Raw genomic sequence first — 22,414 nt, 5'->3', positions numbered from 1 at the left:
ACATAATAAAATGATTTCAGAGCCCTCCAATGGGTGGTAAGGATTCTTTGAAACATTGCTTCCTTGTATCAAATGTGTCTTCCTTAATGCCAAGGGGATACTATAATAAATAATTCAGCTACATTTGAGCTAGGCTGTGTTCTGGGTCAGCCTTTTATCTGCATAAAAGAATCATAATTCCATGAAAGCCTGCTGCAAATCTACCAACATATTTGACCATAGAAAAATCTTGCTGGAGAATATCCAAAGTTGCCAATTCCTGCAGCCAGAAAAGGTACTAGGTTCATCAGAATCTCATCGGACATGCAATATAGATATATTTCACTTACTATACGTAGCACTAGAATATGCAGTGAGAGAAAGACAGAGAATGAAAGGGCAAGGCCCATGGGCCATATTGGTTTATGACTGCCCTGCTCCTTACTCTTCACTCCTGCCTATTGAATAGAAGCTTCTATTCAATCCTCTTTGCCAGACCCTGGCCTGGCAAGCTTGAGCATTAGATCCTGGCTTCAAAAATAATCTAAGTAAAGCTGACAAAGTAGACATTGCGTTATTTCTTGTTCTTGTTATTGCCCATACTTGATTGAATTCCACGTCTGAGTCTCTGAATCTTTTACCCAGATACACTTGCTACTGCCTGTCCAACACGCACTGAACATTGACCTTCGGTTTTCCTCCAAAGCTCTGATCTGTCCCATTCTCTCCATTTTTCACATTTTCCGTTTCTCTGACACAAACAATACTCCAGGTAGATACCTAGCAGTATTGTGCTCTGACCTCAGGCCTAGACACTCTTGTACCCATCAGGCTGTCTCAGATTCCTTCTTCATTCTCTGTGCCTTCTTTCTATACTCTAATTTTTAATGACCTCACAGTGCAGACATGTTTATTGTCTTAATGGTTAAGGGCATGGACTTAGAAGTAAGGCTGGCTGTGTTCAAAACCCGACTCTGTTCTTACTAGCTGTGCTATCTGGGGCAAATCACTTTGAGCCTCAAATTGCTCTTCTATAAAATGGGAATAATAATAAGACTTCTCACATAGAGCAGCTGTGAGGATTCAATGAACTCATATGTGTAAATACGTATCACAGTGTCTGGCACGTACTTAGCACCCAAAAAATGTTAACAAGCTATTACAAGATTTCCTTGCTCTAACTATGTGATACTCTGGGTAATGAAGGATGCAGCAATTCCGTGTTCCATTAAAAATTCCCTGAATTCTAATTCATCTTTCATCAAAATCGTCAGCTGTAGCTCCAGCAATTGTGTTCCGTCAATTCTGAATTAGACTTTATAATAGATTTACTTTGGTTTGAATGTACTGTCCTAAAGGATAATTTTGTTTATTTATTCATGCATTTAATGAGGACTAAGAACCTACTATGTACCTGGCATTTGTGCTAGCCAAAGTTACACGCATGAAAATTAAAATTAAATGAACAGGAAATAAGGACCAATATAATTTGGAATGCCATCCAGTACTTTTTAAATTACAGTAATATTAAACATTCCTAATATACGACTGTGCTTCCTAGTGAGTGTTTCACTTTGAAACTGTCACATTGGGGATGTTCATTAGCAATCCTGCTCTGAAGGGTTATGTTTACTTATATGGATTACAATAATATGACAATTCATTAATCAAAAATTAGTTTGGGAACTGGCAAAGTATCTATCGGAGAGACTCAGCACTAGTTAATAATAATAAACATCTAGGTTTTCTTTATTTCCCATCTAACCCATTTTACTTCTTGTGTGCACTCTCTTTATCCCTTCAAAGAATGTAATCAATAGAAATTAGACCTGCTCAATAAACTCCCTAGACCTAAAAATATCTTTAGTAATGTAATTAAGTGCACATCATTTAGGATGCATTGTTTTAAAGCCAGATGAATGTAAACCCAGGAGACTCCTTTAACCCTTCTTGTAATGAATCATCCTTGTAATATGTGCCCCATCCTTGTTAGTATTTGCCTAGTGAATTTATTTACTGAGAGATACAGTAAGGTCATAGAACGGTGCAAACTTCTTTTGGGACTGGCCATTTGACTTCTTTGACCATTGATTTCAGAATATGTTAAAGCCAAACCTCGTTCAGAAATCAAAATCTCCTGCCTCCCTGTATGGCAGCATTTCCCTAGAAAGACAATGACCCATTAAAAGCTGACCTGATGTCGATGAAATGGATACTTTTACTGAGTCTTGGCTTATGCAGTGCCAAAATATTAAGGAATTTTAGTAATGTTGCTGCAGCATCTCCAAATAAAAGCCAACGAGTTTAACAAATTCTCTCCTTGGATAAGATTTGACATGTTGTAGTCAAAATTTTATTTTGTCCTGTAACTGTTTTTTTTGTTGTCGGTGGTGGGGGGGCCTCTCTGTTCCTCATTTATGTAAGACATCTAAATAGCAGACTCCAATGTCATATTTTTTTCTTGGTAACTAATGCCAAAACAAATAACCAAACATATTTGGAGGCTATTATGAATGCCAGTAGCACAAAGTGTCTAATACTAATGATTTTGTACCTCTGCACTTCTTGTTTTATTATTTATGTTTATTTTTACAGGCAAGGTCTCACTCTGTTGCCCAGGCTAGAGTGCAGTGGTGTAATCATGACTCACTGCAACCTTGAATTCCTGGGTTCAAGCAATCCTCTGGCTTCAGCCTCCCTTGTAGCTAGGACTGCAGGTGCACGCCACTACACTCGGCTATTTAAAAAAAAAAAAAAAAAAAAAAAAAACTGTAGAGACAGGGTCTCCCTATGTTTCCCAGGCTGATCTTGAACTCCTGTGCTTCAGCAATCCTCCTGTCTCAGTCTCCCAAAGTGGTGGGATTACAGGCGTGAGCCACTGTGCCCAACTCCCTGTGTGCTTCTTGATATGGATATTCCAACAAGGCTATTGATTGCCACCAAAGTTGCAGACATGACTGTTAACCACTTTAGCTATTTCCTTAGACTTAGAATATATTATTTAAATGAGATTAATCCCAAGGTTTTTTTTTGCCTCAACTGTGAAATGTTTTGAAGGCTTTTTTTTTTTGAGATGGAGTCTCGCTCTGTCGCACAGGCTGGAGTGCAATGGCGTGATCTCAGCTCACTGCAAGCTCCACCTCCCAGGTTCAAGCAATTCGGTTGAAGGCCTTTTGATCCTAGTTTTTGCTAATCAGTTATAATATGGAGGTATGTTATGTAACATTGTTTGACCTCTTAGCCATTTTGGTCACACAGTTTTCTTCTCTGTGAATGAGAATAACCAAGTAGCATCTTTGTTAGAAAAGGACCACTGTCTGCTGATGATTAACTGTTTTCTCAATTAATAAATGACAAGAGGGTGATCCTGGACAAAACCAATGTGGAGGACCAAGAATAATAAACTCTTTAGTCTTTAATCATTCCTGTTGATCATTCATGTGGGCCAAAGCTCTTAAACATTTAATTATACATGCTTATAGTCACTGCAAGTCCTTTTTTACTTTATTGAGTTTTACACTTGTTTCCTTAACTAAATGTTCAATTCTTGATGCAGATCTTTAACTTGTATTTCTCTCTTATATGCTTCAAAGTACCAAACCCACTTAGTAAATGTGATGAATGGGCTGATTAAATGTATTCTGAGTGATCTAAACTTTGTCTATAGCAAGATTTCTCAATCTTGTCACTACTGACATTTTGGGCTTGGTAATTCTTTGTTGTTGTGGGGGCTGTCCTGTGCATTGTAGATCATTTAGCAGTATTCCTAGCTTCTGCCCACTACATGTCAATACAACCTTCCTCAGTTATGAAAACCAAGAATGTCTCCAGACATTGCCAGATGTCCCCAGGGGTCAAAATTGCTCCTGGTGACAACCACTGCTCTACAGTATAGATAGCAAAAACTCAATCTCTTCCTGGAAATGATGTCAACACTTAAGCTGCTCAATGTAGGGAAATTCAAAATAGAAGGACAAGTATTTTAATCTTGAAAACCTTCCAAGATTATACCAAATGTGGCTGGAAGGTCAACAGAATGGCTGTTCTTACACCATAGGAATTGACAAAATTTAGGTTCCTTGTATTTCCATGCTTAGAGAGTCAGCTAAAAGCCCCTAGACGAATGCTTCACAAACTTTATGCACAAATCACCTGGGAACTTTGTTAAAAAGCAATTCATTAGCCTGGGGTAGGACTCAAGATTAGAATTTCAATCAAGTTCCTTATTGATGCTGCCACTATTGGTCTGTGGACCGCAGCTGGCATACCAAAGCCCTTGCCTAGACAATAGATCTTTCTAATTAGCTTAGTAGCCTCTAATAGGTAAAGAGAAACTAGTTCTGTTGAGCTCACTGTTTCCATGAGAAAGGAATGAAAGCTGAGTGGAGCCAGTCAGTGGGACTATTTTTAATTAATTGCCTCATTCTTTTTACATGGTCAACACCTTTGAACCTATTTGAACAGTGGTTCATGGGCCTCACACTCTACTCTTAATGAGGTTACTTGCTTCACCTGTTCAATGAATTGTGCTATATAACATATTTGCTACTCAGAGAGATGTCTAAGAGGGCATTTTCTTCAAGTATTCAAATAATTAACCTCTTAAATGAAGAGGGCCCTCACTGTTGGACCCATTTCCTATGTACCTCATTTTTTCAAAAGGAAATGCACTTAGGAATGTCTCAACAACATATATATGGATATACATATATGCTTTAGCCTATTCAAATAGGTTGAATCTAGTCTATGCAAATAACATAAGGAGGAACATGATGTATGGTGAACAGTAAATACTGCTGATTTTCTGTTTTGAACACTTACTTGTATTCAGCTAACTGTCAATTAAGTGTGGTAAGAAAGGATGGAGATTGGAATTGAACTGCCACATATTATTGGTCAAAGGTATGCCTCAAAAACGAAAGAAAGAGAGAGAGAGAGAGAGAAAGAAAGAAAGAGGAAGGGAGAAAGAAAGAAAGAGAGAGAGAGAGAGAGAGAAAGAAAGAGGGAGGGAGGGAGGGAGGGAGGGAGGGAGGAAGGAAGGAAGGAAGGAAGGAAGGAAGGAAGGAAGGAAGGAAGGGAAGGAAGGAAGGACCACAGCAACACAGACTCGTTAAAACCATCTCTATGAGTTCAAACGTGTAATTCATTTTAACAGGCATCTGTCTAGCATCTAACAGAGGCTATAAAACACAAGTATTTTTGCAGATGAAGCAACTAAACTAGTGTGCGAATAGTCAAAAGTGCACAATGTATTTGAATACTGCCAATTTCTATGTGACCACGGAGCTTCCAGTGGCAGCAGTCTACTCAAGTGAGGGTAGAAGGAATCCACTGGAACTCATGTCTATGTATTGGAAAATGATAAACAGGCAGTTTAGAAATAATAATTAAGTTTAAAACATTTGCAGGAAGCCCACAGAAATTATCTAGCACACAGCAAAATTCCACTTGTGTGATCTGAGATTCCTAACAAGATAGTATATTCCTAGCCACCACCTACCATCAACCACTCACTCCTCCTTCTCAGAACCACCTTCATATTTTCATTATTTCTGGGTCTAAGCAACCTGTTGATTGACAATGCTTCATATCCCACTCCAAAGCTCACTTCACTGCAGGCTGCTTAAAAGAGATAATTCATATAATGCTGTTGTATGAAAAAGTGACAAATCATTCTAATTCAACAAAGATGTATTGAGTGCCAGCAATGCGCAAAGCACTGGGTTAGGCATCCTTACTAGTTGACTCACTGCTACCAGAAGGATGTCTACCACCATGCTGGAGCATTTAAACAGCATTTTTGGGAAGAGGGAGATAGCTGTGCATTTTTATGGCTGCGAATTCCTGCATTTTATAGAGAAATGGCACAACTGGGTCATAAAATGCAAGGTGTAACTTTTTTTTTTTTTTTTTTTTTTTTTTTTTTTTTTTTTTTTTGAGAGGGAGTCTGAGTCTGGCTCTGTGGCCCAGGCTGGGGTGCAGTGACCGGATCTCAGCTCACTGCAAGCTCCGCCTCCCGGGTTTACGCCATTCTCCTGCCTCAGCCTCCCGAGTAGCTGGGACTACAGGTGCCTGCCACCTCGCCCGGCTAGTTTTTTTGTATTTTTTAGTAGAGACGGGGTTTCACCATGTTAGCCAGGCTGGTCTCGATCTCCTGACCTCGTGATCCGCCCGTCTCGACCTCCCAAAGTGCTGGGATTACAGGCTTGAGCCACCGCGCCCGGCCAGGTGTAACTTTTAATAAGCAGTTCCTGTATGTTGAACTTTGACAACCAGGTCAGTAAAGTAAGAAATTAGACATGACACATAAAAAAATGCTAACTAGTATCTCAGGTCATATAGTAGGAGAAAAATGTGTTGATTTCCAATAAATTACCATGGTAACTTTTTTAGATTTTAGTGCTGAGATTTACATTTGCCATCTGTGGGAAATATAATATCTTTTTGTATCTAATTTTAGGGCACGTGTCCTATTTTTAGCATGTGTTCTATGAAAAATAATAAATTGCGAGGTCAATCTGGGTAAATTAAAAATGCATATTTAAATTCCATAAAAATATAATTTATTTTTAATTCGAAAAGACAATTCAGTAGTACATTTAGGAAAGCACACAAAGGTCATTTTTAAAACCACCCCCAAATTGTTACCATTAAGTGAAATTTGATATGAATGAGAATTGACTAAAAAGTGAGAAATTCTCAACTGTGATGAAAAAATGGACAGTTACTTGAGAGTATTTTGCTTTTGACTCTTTAGCTTTGTGTGACCTAGAACCAATCTGTTTGTGTCATTGTTCTTCGGTTTTATCATTTGTAAACTACTTGCCCCTAGCCCCACTGTGGGAATCTTGAGAGAGCATATATGATACTGGGTGACTAATAATATATATTAGACCATTTGTCATATTTTACAGATTCTCAGAGTTTTTAGACATTGTGCCTCCTTTTGCCAGTTTTGAAAGTGAGATATGGTGGTTGCTCTTCCTAGGTATTTTCTTATGCCTCAGGTGTTTGAAAAGTTGACTCAGATCTTTAGATGTCAAGTTTCTGTAACTGCAAAGTTGAAATTAAAATTCCTTATGACATGCAACTGCAGTTCAAAGTACCGACTTACAATGGTTGCCAAATGCGTGCAAACTAAAGTGGAAGAGGCCATTTTCAAAGCCTGAAAGTATTAAATATAAATTACCTGACTTACATCAGTTTACAATTATAATTCTACTCTGTATGTAATGTAAAATGAATTTGACTTAAAAATTTATTTATACCACCCCACAATTTCAAGGTAATGACTCACAACTGCTTGGGTACATTTCTAATTCTCCCCAAACAAATATGTCTATAACATTTAAATGCCTTAATGTTGAAAGCAACTTAAAGAAATATATTAAAGATACAGCAATAAAATTCTATATAGTTAGACTTCTTCAGTAGACTGCTGCCACTGGCAATTCAGTAGTCACATAAAAGTTAGCAATATTAAAATACATTTTCTTTGGTGGCTGTACACGTACTAGTTTAGTTTCTTCATCTGAAAAACAATGCAATTAGTCAAAATGAAATTTGAAAGTTTTACCTCCTCTAAAATCAGATGATTGACTCTACGTTTTATGTGAATATTCATAAACTGTTGCCAAAACTGATTATTATTTATGAAGAGAAAAGCTCCACAGTGGTGTTTAAAAAATTCCTGTTAGACTTGCCTTGCTGAACCAGGCATCTTTCAAAGATAGCTGCATAAACAGATAGGCAAATAAATAAATAATTAGGCTAAAGTGGTTACCAAGAGAACTCTTAGAACATAGCTTGCAAACCACATTGGACAAATTCCATTCCAAACTGTCCAGAATAAAAGGCAAAATATAAGCTATTTTGTAGTATTAGTATTTAAAGCCATAGATCAATTGCCTACGTTAAGGCTACGTGAAAACCTAATACATTAGAAAGAGATGCATTAAATAATTTAGTGAAGTATTAACAGTGGTTATCTCAAGGTGGTATGATTCCATGTGATCTTTAATTTCTTATCATTCTTATGCATTTTTCAAATTGTTTACTAGAAGCATGTTTTATAGAGTCAGAAGAAAAGTGAGAAAAAATAAATCTATTTTGGTATAGCTACTGAATATTTTTGAAAATGCTTGTAGAAAAGCTATCATTACTCTCTGCTATAAAATCAAGTTATTTACACATTTTTCAAGTATATTGAAATCTATTTGCTTGAGTATGTACTCTTGCTCACACTTTGTCTGTTTTACAAAACAACGTTTTAGGGGGCACCTTACTTCTACATTATTTTTTCAAGCCACTGATAATTTTCATGTATGCTGAAAATCAATACATATGGTGAGATGATAAGATAATGCCCTATTCTTTGTGAAGCAGAGCTATGTTATTGCTATTTTGGTAAAAGATAAGTCATTAGTGACGACAAGCCCTTTATATATACCAGCACAGAGGCCACTAAAGTATGTGAGCTGCAGACTTCTCAAGTCTGTCATGGTTTAAGGAACCATTTACTGCTCCCTTTGGATGAGGCAAGTAATGGTCAGGTCTCCTGTTGGGAACTCCCAAAACATGCTCATTTTTTCATAGATTGTTAATGAGTGGGGGGGATTTTTTTAAAAGATTAATAGAGTCTTGAAAGCATCTCTTTACAACATGAGAAAGAAAGGCAAATTTACCACTATTTTCTTCAGCATGTTTATGAATTCAGAAGTGTTCATAAACATGCAACATAGAGAAGAAATATATTTTTCTGTTTTTCCCACTGGGGGAAATGAACCAGCATATGGTTTTTGCTTTAATACTTTGTAACTCTGGAATCACCAAGATTTTGAATGAGACTTGTCTCAAGAGATAAACTATTAGCAACAAATTTTGCCACACACATTTTCTTCTAATGCTTTCAATAAGTCAGAAATACATTAAACCCCTAAATAAAGAACATTAAAATAATAACATAAAATTCTGAAGTTTGTTAATGTATCCCATTTGTATATTGCAATACAATCAGTTTATAAGTGTGTACAATACTTTTAAATGTATTTTCATCAATTAAATATCTATAAATCATCATACTATATTTGTTTAGAAGACTTCGATATTTCTGTAGAAACCATGGCTCCTTCTGTTGGTTATCTAGGCAGTCCAGATGTTCTGGGTTCGTTGGCCAATCCAAAGCATTCCCAATGGAAGACCAAATTGTTCTAACTATGACAATATACCCTCTTGAGGAAAATTGCTTTCAGGATAAACATTGCATCCCTTAACAAGGAGTAAAATGGCAATGCCACCTTCACTCTGACAATTTTCTCTCCAGAGATGTTTTGTAACATTCCATCTGTGCCTGTCTATTTGTATGACATGTTAAGAAGGAAATTCCTAGTAGAGGGAAAGCAATACTTTTCTAAGGTATTTTCTTTTAGGCATCAGTGAAGTTTGACACCTTGATATACAATAGCCCTGTCTTCCAAGCTGGTCACCTGAGGCCCTTTTTGTTCTTTATTATAACACTATCTTCCTTCTTTGTCTGTCTTCTCCCCATCATACTTAATCTTCTGAGATCTGAGATAAAGGAAGCCCCATCTGAATACTTTGTACCTGTATGTGTGTGCAAGCACACGTAACGGTCTGTGTACATCTCACATTATAGTCTTGAGATAGAAATATTTCAAACGCCGCCTTTATAATCTAAAGGGGAAAGGTTTTCTGCAATAAAGCTCTGTCTGTGTTAGTAACTTCACAGTATACATTTTGAAAATGGAGGGCAGTTTTTCCCAAGGGAGAATCATTGTCCTATTGTACTGACCTATCTTTGCGAAACCTGGTTTAATGGGTTCCATGAATCCTTAAACAAATATTTATTGAAAAGGTACATGCTATTTGCTTTGAAAATAAAAAAAAAAAGATAAACAACATATTCTAGCTGAGAAATCAAAGCATGAGTTTGCCTACCTTCACCTATCACATCATACATTCATTTTCCCAGTGCTCCAGACCAAACTACTTGCCAAAATCCTTTGCAGCTACCTCTGCATTGTGTCACTCTGTGTCTGACCCCTGTCTCTAAAATACTCCTACAGAAACACACACACATACAAATACCCCAAGTGCATTTTTCATCTGGCTTGTAATTGTGATACTTATAATGTAGCATTTCTTACACTTATATAAAAGAGGTCTAGCACAGTGACACTTAAGTTCTCAATAAATAGCTCTTATTATTTATTATTTGCTTACATGCCTGACTCTGAAACTAGACATGAGCACCTTTAATGCAAAAACATATTTCATCCATCATTTCATCACTAGAACTCAAAAGCAATATACCTGGTACAGAGAAGGCACTTATAAAGCAAATAGAAAATGTATGTATTAGTTAGTGAGAAAAGTTGAATAGCAGTATCAAAGATGTGAAGCAGTACATGATTGATTTCCAAATGCCAAGTGAATACAAACTTTCTTAGTTCTGTAAGTCTATACAAGACTGTATTGCCATTAGATTTGTGAATGAAAAAAAGAACAGAAAACCAAACACCACATGTTCTTACTCATAAGTGGGAACAGAACAATGAGAACACATGGACACAGGGAGGGGAACATCACTCACTGGGGCCTGTTGGGGGGTGGGGGGCTAGGGGAGGGATAGCATTAGGAGAAATACCTGATGTAGATGGCCGGTTGATGGATGCAGCAAACCACCATGGCACGTGTATACCTATGTAACAAACCTGCACGTTCTGTACTTGTACCCCAGAACTGAAAGTGTAATAAAAAAAAAGAAAAAGAAAATGGAAAAATAATTTTTAAATCTATACTATGAAGTTGATCATTTTTCTATATACTAAAAGTTTATTCCCAACTTAATGGACTGAATATTAATGCTATAATTATACCTTATCAGTTGCTTGAACCTTATGATACATTGACTAGGAAAATGGCTCACAGATATGTTCTTGGAATTTTAGAATAGAAACACATAAAACCTAGCTTTTTATTCAAAATTGGATTTGTTCTTAATCATCTAATCAGTCATTCATTTTCATTGAATATCTTTAATGTGTCAGATAGTTTGCAAGGTATTTGGGATAAGTAGTGAAAGATATAGACAAAATAGACCACAAAAAAAGAGAGAGAGAGAAAACAGCAAAAAACTTGTCCTGATGGAGTTTAAATCCCAGTGGAAGACAAATAATACACAAGAATACATTTCTCAATAAACAAATGAAATGTTATATAGTGATGAATACTATAAAAAATAAAGACAAGTGGATGCAAAATTCAGGCACAGGTTTGTGACTTGGAATGCGTGGTCAGTGTATCCAATTGAGAAGGTGCTGTATGAGCAAAGACTTGAAGAAGCAAAGAGAGTCACGTAGAAATCTAGGGGAGATACTCTCCAGTCAAAGGGAAGCCAGAGCAAAGGTCCTAAGATAAAGTCATTGCTTACAATGTAAAACAATAAACAGAACTAACTCTGATATAATGCAATATGGTAAGTGAAAAAAAAGGACAGGAAATACATGTTCTAAAGAGGAAAAAAATCACTTTTAGTTGGAAAAGTTATATTGGAAGTGCAGATCCCAACCTTTCCTTGCAGGATTGGTTGGGTTTTGGTAAATGAAGAACTTCAGATTAGGAACAAAAAACTCACATCAAATTTAATTTACATTGGAAGGAGGATTACAGCTAAAGGTTAGTTAGCTGCTTCAATTAAAGGAATGAAGAAACTTAAATGCCCACATAAGGGGTTTAGACTTTGTTCCATGGGCAATGTAAATCAGCTAACAGATCCTGCAGAAAATTCCAGGGTGAAGACATGTTCTGGGAAGATGAAATTGAAGGCTTTGTGCAGATCAGTGTACAATAGCTGTAAATAACAGGATTTTAATACCAGGGTAATCAACCTGAAATACACTCTAATTACAATAACACTTGCAATTATTATCTTCCAATTCGACCTTTTATTTTTTAACTTTTTATTTTGGATAAATAAAACTGCAGATATTGTAGAAAATTACAAGAACAGTATAATACATTTTAATATATCTTCTCCACCTAGATTCACCAATTAAGAACATTTGCCACATTTACCTTATCTCTCTTCCTACATATAGGTAGGTAAAAAGAGCTGCACTACATACACACACACACACAACGTATCATTGCTACACCACATGAGAGCACATTGCAGACATTGAAACTAAATTATTCAATGTGAATCTCCTTTTTTTTTTTGTTTTGTTTTTTTTTTTTTTTTTTTTTTTTTTTTTTTGAGACGGAGTCTCGCTCTGTCGCCCAAGCTGGAGTGCAGTGGCTGGATCTCAGCTCACTGCAAGCTCCGCCTCCCGGGTTCACGCCATTCTCCTGCCTCAGCCTCCCGAGTAGCTGGGACTACAGGCGCCCGCCACCGCGCCCAGCTAGTTTTTTGTATTTTTTAGTAGAGACGGGGTTTCACCATGTTAGCCAGGATGGTCTCGATCTCCTGACCTCGTGATCCGCCCGTCTCGGCCTCCCAAAGTGCAGGGATTACAGGCTTGAGCCACCGCGCCCGGCCTAAAAACAAGAATTTTTTATGTAACGAGAATACATTTATCAAATTCAGGAAAATTCAAAATTATAAAATGTCATTGCCTATGATATAGTCTATATTCAAATTTCAAAAATTGTCCCAGTACATACCCTTTACACCATATTTACCATCCAGGATTATGTACTGCATTTAACTGCCAATTCTCTTTAGTCTCCTTTAATCTGGTATGGTTCCTCAGCTTTTCTTTGTCTTTCATAACATTGACATTTTGAAGAGTAGAAGCTACATGGTTTTATTTTTTATAGGTGTCCCTCAGTTTGAGTTGGCCTGACATTTCCTTATTTTTTTTCAGATGTTTATGTGTTTCTGGCTATAACATTACTTAAATGATATTGTGCCCTCTTATTGCAGTACACTGGGAATTGGGGGCGGGGGATGATGTCAATTAGTCCCATTATTGTTGATGTTAAATTTGGTCACTTCCTTAAAATGATGTCCATTTTTCCCCAGTGAGGAGGTAGTATGAGACAGTGTGAATATCCTGCCTCACCAGTCTTTCAACCAATAATTTTAATGTCTGTTGCTAATTTTTGCCTGAATCAATTGTTATTATGGTGGGTGAAAAATGGTCATTTCTAACTAGATCATTCCTTTCCTATTTACTGGTTGACATTCTGCTCTTAGGGAGAGCTTTCCCTTCTTGTTGGTTTATTTGTAACTAATATGAGCACATGGATTCATGCTTTATTCAGTTACTGCCATTATTCATTTTAACTCATCTTTTAAAACATACCACCGATGAATATTTCTTAATTCACAGAGAGAAAAACAAACTTAACACCTTTCTTGCCTAGTTGAAAGAGAAAAAAAGCACATTCCAAGGGTAGGCTCTAGCATGCTGTGAAGAGGATGTTACACTTTTTCTTCTAGCCTTTCATTTTATTTTTCACTTTGAATACTTTATTAACACATAACAATGAAGCTCCAAGGACCTGTGGGACCTTAGTCTAACTGGGCTCTAATGATGGGTCCTAGCCAACAACCATATTTGCATTTTGATTGGCAGTAACTAGAAGTTAATTTGGTGCTTCGTCTAAAAACCTCTTTCCAAATGGCAAAAAATGCTACTTTGGAGGTAATCTTTTGCCCAAATGTTTGGTCATACAGATTAAGCTGCTCCATTCAGGGACCATTTTTATTTTTATTATTATAATTTTGGGGGTTTATACCCTGACTTCCTAAAAAGGACTTTTGCAAGATCAAAACTGTTATTCTTACATACTAGTTTATACTTTCCCAAAACATTTTCCTCCTTTATGTGAATAGCAGCTTGATCTGTTAATGTGTTGCCCCCGCCCCCACAAAAATATAACTGCTTTTAAATTGCACTGATGTATTGTAGAATTGAGTTGAGTATCTTTGTAGGCTGAGCATAATTATCCTCCTGCCAGGAACAAATAAGTTATACTGCTCCAGAGAAATAAATATGCATATGAATTTATGTGGATGGATAGATTCTTATAAACTTTAGCTCTTTATAACACAATGAGAGAAAAAGGAATGTACTTGGTGAGGCAAATGAATACACTGGAATCATTATAGTGTCTGTCGTGCATTTTCCCCACAAACTTGCATTTTACTGCATATAAATGAGGGAGAAACACTTCAAAAGACTTTTTATAATGAATGAACCAACTTCAGGATAAACGACACAAAAGTAAGCCATCTAAAATCTTCAGTTATACTTCTGGCAAAATTGTGTCACACACAGAGAGAGAGGAGAGAGATCAAATAAAGATACTGACTAAAAACTGCAAGTCAAGAGTTCAAAATACATATGAACTTTTACTTACTTTGTGAAAATCTTTACCTTTTCAAAGATTTCCAGCAGAAAATGTTTGCAAACAATAACACCAGGTACAGGCCAAGAAAAGAACATAGTTTCCCAGAGTATACTAGGTAATTGCAGCAAGATCAGTGGAAACCAAATGCATTTATTATTTGCAATGTAATTCAATATACTAAGAGATGGCACACACTTTATTTTAATTAGCTGTTTCTTTTAAGGGGTTGCTTGCTCCCACTGTCTTGCTAAGAAAAAATTGTAGTCATTGCTCAAAATGCTTGTAGCAAATCTAGTTGTAAATTGAAACAATTTATTCCAAAGCAGTCTACTACTGCAGCAATAATCAATGTGTTTTCCCTTAGCCTGTACTGGAGCTTTCCAAGGACTATTGTTAATTGCCTGTAACTAAATGATTGCTGGGGCCCTTCCTTAAATGCAACTCTTTGGCACTTGTTCATTTGTTGTTTTTAACCAAATGCCAGGTTTCCTTAGGTTTTGCCTAGCAATTTTGCTTTTACAATTTTCAATATTCAGTCTCAGTCCCTTAAAGGGGGCAGAGTCTATCATTTTAACAAAATAACACAAAGGCTAAACAGATTTTAAAAGGTCTGCACTTTCTCCTTCGGTCCTCAGATGTTGAATTGTGCTGAAATGGAATCTTTTTATTTTTTAAATGCTGCCACTCCAGGCAACTTGAGCTAGAGCTGAAAGGCAGATCCCATTTCAAAGGGAAAATGACATTTGCTGGGCCAACACCATTTACATTGTAAAGATAAAATACAGCAGTGGGCCCAAATGATTTCTCTTCACTGTGACAGAATTTAATCCTTAGTAATTTTGTATAACCCAAAGGATAAGCAATAATATGGTAGCACATGTATTAATGAATCTGTCTGGCTTGGAGCAAAAGAATACAAAGGCTAAATCTAATGCACCATTTTGTTTGAGAGAGTTTACATATGCTATATAAACCAGTGTGACTTACTTAAATGGAAAAAAATTTAACTTGCACACATGTATAATGTGTAGGCATGTGTATTACACTCCTGCATAGAAATAATGTAGTAACTGAGGAGCAGGCACTGTACACCATGGGGAAATACACATTTCCATCTTGTTCCTGACCTCTTTATAAGGACATTATGAGAACACTATGCTTCTGCAATGTAATACTACAGAAGTCCCTGGGGGAAAGTCTGCGACGCTCTCAGGATCTCAGGAAAAATTAGCTCCTTGTAAATTCTGTTTCTTTAGACTCGTTTTTGGTATTTCTATTATTAGTAAACGACTATCTATGGCCCAGAAGAATTATTCTTGCTTATTGCTCATTCTCTAAGCATATATAACTTTTCATATGTTTGTACTCTAAAGGAGTTTTTCATGTGACACAAGACTGTTTCTGTGATTGCTAAGCTACATCAACCCTGCTCTCTTTTTCTTATTATATTTTAAACAACACTATTGATTGGCTATGTAGAGTATTCTAAGAAATGTATATCATTTTTCAAATGGCTCGTGACATCTAGCAATGGGAGTAACTCCTATTTGGGTAATTGCTTTGCTAAAAATAAGAAGGATTTATTTTCATACAATTTTTCTCTAATTTGCATGTATTCAATTGCTCAAAATTTTAAAAGTATATAGAGACCAGTATTATAAATACCATCTGGAGAAAATGAGAGTTCTGTTGATTGGATTGATCAGATTATGTTTCAGGCAAAGGTTTTTTGTCATTTCCAAAGCTCCTTGAGTATATATGGGCACTTAAGACATGCCACATGCCCAGCCCCTGTGCAGTGCCTCCAGATGCAAAGAATGTGCTTGGGGACACCATAAAAGAATCATTCTCTGCCTGGGCGCTTATCTAGAGCAGAGCAGCTTTCCTGACTCCCAGCTTTCTTCCCACACTTCTCCCCACATAGGCCTTTGGTTAGAACCTAAGTTTTTCTTAAAAGAAATCAAAATGTTAAAGAATTGAAATATGATTAACATAATATAAAACATGGAGCTCTAAGTGTTTGGCTAAATGAGTTCCGACAAATATAAACACTTCTGTATCCACACCAAAACCTATTTCCTTTACCCCAGACAGTTTCCTCTTGCTCCATTCCAATAAGTTTCCCTTCACTCATCACCAATGAATCCATTTCCTGATTTATGTCACTATGGATTATGTTGGTCTGTTCTTCAGCATAATTTAAATAGAATCATACAGTAGGTATTATTTTGTGTCTGACTTCCTTTTTCTAATAATTTTGTAAGAGTCATGCATGTTTCATGCATCAGTAGTTTATTACTTTTATCACTGAGTATATCCTATCATATGAACATACAATCATTTGTTCATCATTTCCCGTTAATGGACATTTCAGTTGTCTCCATTTGTGGCTGCTGTGAATAAATAAGACTATTCTGAGCATTCTCATCCAACTCTTCTTGCAGATATCCGCTTATATTTCTCTTGGACAAATACCTAGGAGTGGAATTGCTATTGATATGGTAGATTTATATTTAATTTTATTAGAAATTACCCCAAAGTTTACAATGTGGTAGTATCATTGGGTACTGTTACTAGCAATGTTTGGGAGTGGAAGCTAAGTGTTCTTGATTATTTTTCTGTTTCTTTTTTTATACAAGAAATTTTTGAGTGGTAAATTCCTAGTGTTTAATATACTAAATTAGAAAATCTTAAAGGAAGCCATAGTCGAAATGCTTATTTCTCACATTATATCCAGTGTATTTTAAATCACGTCTTCCCGATTTATAAATCACCCTGTGGGCATAAGTTAGAATTTTACACAGGCTTCTCTGTATGGTGGAGTTTGTTATCTTGAGTGAACAAGACCCAATGTATCCCCACAGGATTAGCCGCTCACCCTTTCAGTTCATATAGTAGAGGGAAAACATTATACTGAAGAACTTTTTGTATTTTGTTCCTGGTATTTTTGTAGTGCTGTCTTGTGTGGTTCCTCACAATGTTAATCAGATAAGCTGCTGGTGGTATTTTGTAGTGTTTCACACTTCATATTAATTTACTTAGATTCTAAAAGATTTGATCTCACTTTATTTTTTATTTCTTAAATGCATATGGTTCAATCATTTTAAATAATATTTTCTTCAATTTCCCATTTAATTTTAATAATTACAGAAAAACACACTTGATTAAACAGTAGTTAATGTGTTATTTATTAAACTGTAGAATGAGAAGTCGAGGGCTAGGTAATAGGAAATATGAATGAGGATTTTGTTTTGTTTTGATTTTTGTTTTTTGAGACAGAGTCTCGCTCTGTTGCCCAGGCTGGAGTGCAGTGGTGCGATCTCAGCTCACTGCAACCTCCACCCCCTGAGTTCAAGTGATTCTCCTGTCTCAGCCTCCCAAGTAGCTGGGATTACAGGCACCCGCCATGTTGGCCAGGCTGGTCTCAAACTCCTGACTTCAGGTGATCTGCCTGCCTTGGCCTCCCAAAGTGCTGGGATTACATGTGTGCCCAGCCGGAGGATTTTTTTTTCTGTAATTATTACAGGAAAAGTGACATCACATGCAAACACACACATACACAATGTTCTTGTGAGAAAATGATGGCCATAATTTTCAGATTGTTTGTCACTCAAACTACACCAGTCCCATCATGATTTCACCCCATTTGTGAGAACTCAGGACTGATCTTATAACCTGAGGGTACTTGTTACCGGCAAAACCATGGATTATTTTAAAATTCTCAGTCTAAGCTTACTTACATTGACTGTGTTATGAAATTAGATAACTTACTGGTGGATTCTGAATTACAGAATCAAGAACAACATTATTTTACAGCTTTGATTTCAGAAATGTTTGTATTAAATTGTAATTAAGGAAACTAGTGCTTTTCAAGGTAGTTGTCAACTGCAGGGAACAAAGGCTACCCATCAGTGACAACATTTGGGCTATGATGATCAGGACAACACTTAGTTAAAGTGAGTTTCAAAAATCTGTGCATGATGGCTTCCTATCTAAATACCGGTATCCTTATTTTTGTTACAATGTCCATAGTTCTAAAGAAGGAAAAAATAACAAAATATTTTATCTCCAAGTTTTCCTGATAAGTTTTGATCTAAGGTAGATATTCAATAGAAAAAGGAGGATTTGTATACAGTGAGTGTCAAGAAAATTCCTTTTTTGGATAGAACATAATAACATGCCTGGTAAAAGGGGAAGCCAAAATTTTAACAAGTAAATGGTTGAATGAAAATGAAACACCACCAACATATTCATATACTGTCCCATCCACTAGGAGGCCTACTTCTTACACCCAAAAAGCATTCAGCCTCCAAGATTATGGTAGACCACCTTCGTATCACTCTATTCAGGAAGATACAACACAGGAGCCATTGCTCCTGGCAGGAGTCAGCAGACAGCATTCATTAGATAGTCTTCCCAACATTCTATGCAATAATCCACAGTGCTGTCCTGGAACTGTGTTGTTTGACCTGTCACCTTTCTTTGGCCCCCAACCCACAGGTGACAGCTCAAGTGAGAGGGATCAAGATTCTCATTGGGAAAGGCCAAAAGTCATGCTAGCTTAAAAGCTTCATATCTACAGGAATCAGTATTTATTTTATCAACCCCATAAGCATAGCTTCCAGAATCTCCACAAGGGATACATTTATATAAGAGAGGTATGGCACTCTGGTGAACCCATTGTTATAGTTTGCAATCGGATGTTTACAATTATCTTAGTCCAAATGCAAGCTACCAACCAAGGTTGATTTTTACCACAAGCAATGTTGCTTAGCAACATAGTTATCACATACCACCTTATCTAGTTACCAAGGAAACAGAGCTAGAAAGTTATCGAAAGGTCAAATTCTCATGCGAAAAGGAAAGGGGTTGTGTTAACCCATTACCCACATCTCATCTCGTGCAGGAAAATGTGAAATCAAATTGAATGTAATTTGTGATTTTGGATGTGAATACTATATAATTCCCCATTGTGATTTTTTTCTTTCTAGAGCTAATGTACACAGTGGAACTTGCTGGAGGGCTTGGTGCTATTCTCTTGCTGCTTGTATGTTTGGTGACCATCTACAAGTGTTACAAGATAGAAATTATGCTCTTCTACAGGAATCATTTTGGAGCTGAAGAGCTGGATGGAGGTAGGATGTTACCTCTTTTATTGTTCTTTCTGAATATTCTAGTTTCTTTCTTGTCTTTGTTTTATTAAGGGGAAAAAAGTCACCTGCATAATCAATGGCAGCAGCTCTTATATTCTTTCAATGCTCAGTTTGTAAATTTCTCTTTTGTAAGGAAATGTATGTGTGATGCTTTAGAGCCAATACTGTAGGTATTTTTCTCTGAAAGTGGTAAAGCAACACCTACCCATTTTAGAATTGTATTCCAAACAGCACTTACAAATTACAAACACTGATTGCAATGCCATCAGCGCGTTCATTTTCTCTCACCTTGTAATCAGGACTGAAAGGCCAGTTTTACTTTTTTTTTTAGGTAAGGAGTGTCTCTTTTAATTGTGTTTTCTAGCCTAGTAGTTTGAAGTGAATCTCAATTTGTTCCTGTTTAGACAGATCCGTTATAATAAACTGTACTGAGTATTTTAAATTCATCCAGCAGTCTTTTCAATCTTGTTTATTTAGCTATATTTAGATAGGTTAATTTTTATTCCGAGTGTGTACCAACAGAAAAATGCACAAGCACATTGATTTCATAATAATGCATCTCATATTTTTACTGTAAGTACACAAATAAATATTGTTTTGTGGAAATCATAATTCGTATTTGCTTCTGGTCACCAATGAATACGTGTGCAATCTAAGAGGAAAATGGAGTCCTTAAAATTCAGCTCCCTAAACTGCACATTAGACTTAGTTTATTTTCCTTTTTGGTCATTTTTTAAAAACAAGATAAACCAGCAATGTGGGAAACATATGCAAACTGACAATGGACAGTACAGATGACAAAGGTTTCTTCATCTTTTTTTTTTTTTTTTTTTTTTTGAGGTGGAGTTTCACTCTTGTTGCCCAAGCTGGAGTGCAATGGTGCGATCTGAGCTCACTGCAACCTCCACCTCCCGGGTTCAGGCGATTCTCCTACCTCAACCTCCTGAGTAGCTGGGATTACAAGCGCCCGCCATCACGCCCAGCTAATTTTTTGTAGTTTTAGTAGAGACAGGGTTTCACCAAGTTGGTCAAACTGGTCTTGAACCCCTGACCTCAGGTGATCCACCCGTCTCGGCCTCCCAAAGTGCTGAGATTACAGGCATGAGCCACCGCACCCGGTCTCATCATATTTATATACGGTTTTTTTCAGTGATTTTCAGTTTTGCAGTAAATGGTACCAAGGAAAATGAGGCAATTGCCTATGTTGCCACATTTCAAGGGTCCTCTGGAATAATCAATCCACAAGCAAAACTGTAGTCTTGCAGGTTTGTAAAGAGAAGTGGTTTATTCAGAATGCCTAACACTCCTCTTGGTTTACCCTTTCCTTCCCATTAGGGTGAAGGCTGAGCTGCAGCAAAACCAGTTTTTTTTCTTAAGTTTTAAATTACCGGTTTGCCTATTTGTTTCTAACTTTCTTGCCTATTGATACAAATTATTATTATTATTTTTATTGCTGCTGCTGCTTTAAAGAAATATAAGGACTTTAAAGAAATATAAGGACTTTGCCATTGTCGGAACTACTGTTGAATGAGTACCAAGCATAGTGCTAGGCATTCTTAAAGTCATTCTTGCTAAGCCTCGCAAACATCCTGAGGTCAATATTGTAATCTCCATTGTACTGATGAGGCAACTGAGACTTTCAGAGGTTAAATAACTTACTCAAGAAGATAACACAAATACTGTAAGTGGCCAAGATGGGATTTGAAAATAAGTCTATTCCCAAAGCCTTTATCTTATCGGACACTCTCTATTATTTTTATTTTTTTAATTTAGTATGTTCAGTATAATCTAAAGATCTGCTGTTGTTTGCACAATGAGCACAGTGCATGGTATTTGAAAAAGTACATTACCTAAACAATCTCCCCTTTTCTATTAACCCTATTTTGAATATGTTTATTTTGTGTTCTGAATAATATGAATGATGTTACCAAACTGTCAGTTTCTAGGGTAGTAATCTATCATTTTCTGAATGTAGAAAAATCTGGAATATAATGAAAACGAATTAATCATATGCAGTTGAACTTTCAATGATTCGAAGTTTCTTTTAGTGGGTCCTGCTAGTTGTAAACATTTAAGTGACTGACTTGGGTAGCCTTACCAGATTTCATTGCTATTCTGAAGCTGCTGGGTTCTCAGTTTTTTAAAAAATATCTTAAGTAAGGAAACAAAACAGACAAACACTAACAAACAGTATTCTAACAGATGAGAAGGTTCTCTCAGAAAGCCAATTTAGTTAATAAATGCTTTAGCAATTCTTAGAACTCTGTCTCTGGGGCCATCTTAAGCACAATCGAGGGTCTATTAGGGCTTTTCTTGAAATGCCACTGAAAATGCATTAGGCCCAAAGAAAACCAAGATAACAAAGTTAATTGTCACCTGGAAAATGTTAATGTACAAGTTATTCCCCTAAAAAGGGGGCGGGGGGGGGAAGCAAAGACTGTCAAGGCAGTGACTGTTCAAATGGTTTTATGGGAAGAAATTATTACTAGAACCGCAATCACATGTTCAGCCTCCCTATATTAAAGCAGACCCGTTCCTGCTGAAATGGTGGTCAGGGGCCCACTCTTAACGCCTATCTCCTGCTGCATCATAGCGAACCTCTAGAACTTGCAGAAACACTGTTTTAGCAGAACCATACAGCAGTACTAATAATTATATAGCAAGTTTAAAATCTATATCTTAACAAAAGTTAAATATGCATAAATGCAACTTTCTTTAATTCTCTAGTGCTCTAAAACCATTCAACTTGGCTCTCAAGTTCCCATTTCTGCTGAGAAAAAACTCATAACCTTGCTTCTCCAAGATTACTCAGTCACTTCTGGTTTGGAATTCAGCTTCTTGTGGGTTAACACTCAGTTGAAAATTGGAATATTCCATTTCCCTTCTTCTCTTTTACTCTTGTT

At 36.6% G+C, this 22,414-nt stretch overlaps 1 protein-coding gene across 3 annotated transcripts in view; it reads left to right on the top strand.

Moving 5' to 3' along the window:
- Positions 1–22,414, top strand: part of IL1RAPL1 (interleukin 1 receptor accessory protein like 1) — a 1,387,436-nt gene that overhangs the window by 1,350,877 nt on the left and 14,145 nt on the right. For all 3 annotated transcript variants that reach the window (XM_007991337.3, XM_037986574.2, XM_073013828.1), the window contains one exon: positions 19,350–19,493. In XM_007991337.3, coding sequence (XP_007989528.3) covers positions 19,350–19,493 — 144 coding nt within the window. The remainder of the gene's footprint in view (positions 1–19,349; positions 19,494–22,414) is intronic.

Source organism: Chlorocebus sabaeus, chromosome X (assembly GCF_047675955.1).
Source record: "Chlorocebus sabaeus isolate Y175 chromosome X, mChlSab1.0.hap1, whole genome shotgun sequence".
Classification (NCBI taxonomy): domain Eukaryota; kingdom Metazoa; phylum Chordata; class Mammalia; order Primates; family Cercopithecidae; genus Chlorocebus; species Chlorocebus sabaeus.
The sequence above is the reverse complement of the archived record's forward strand: the minus strand, read 5'-3'. Positions and strand labels throughout refer to the sequence as shown.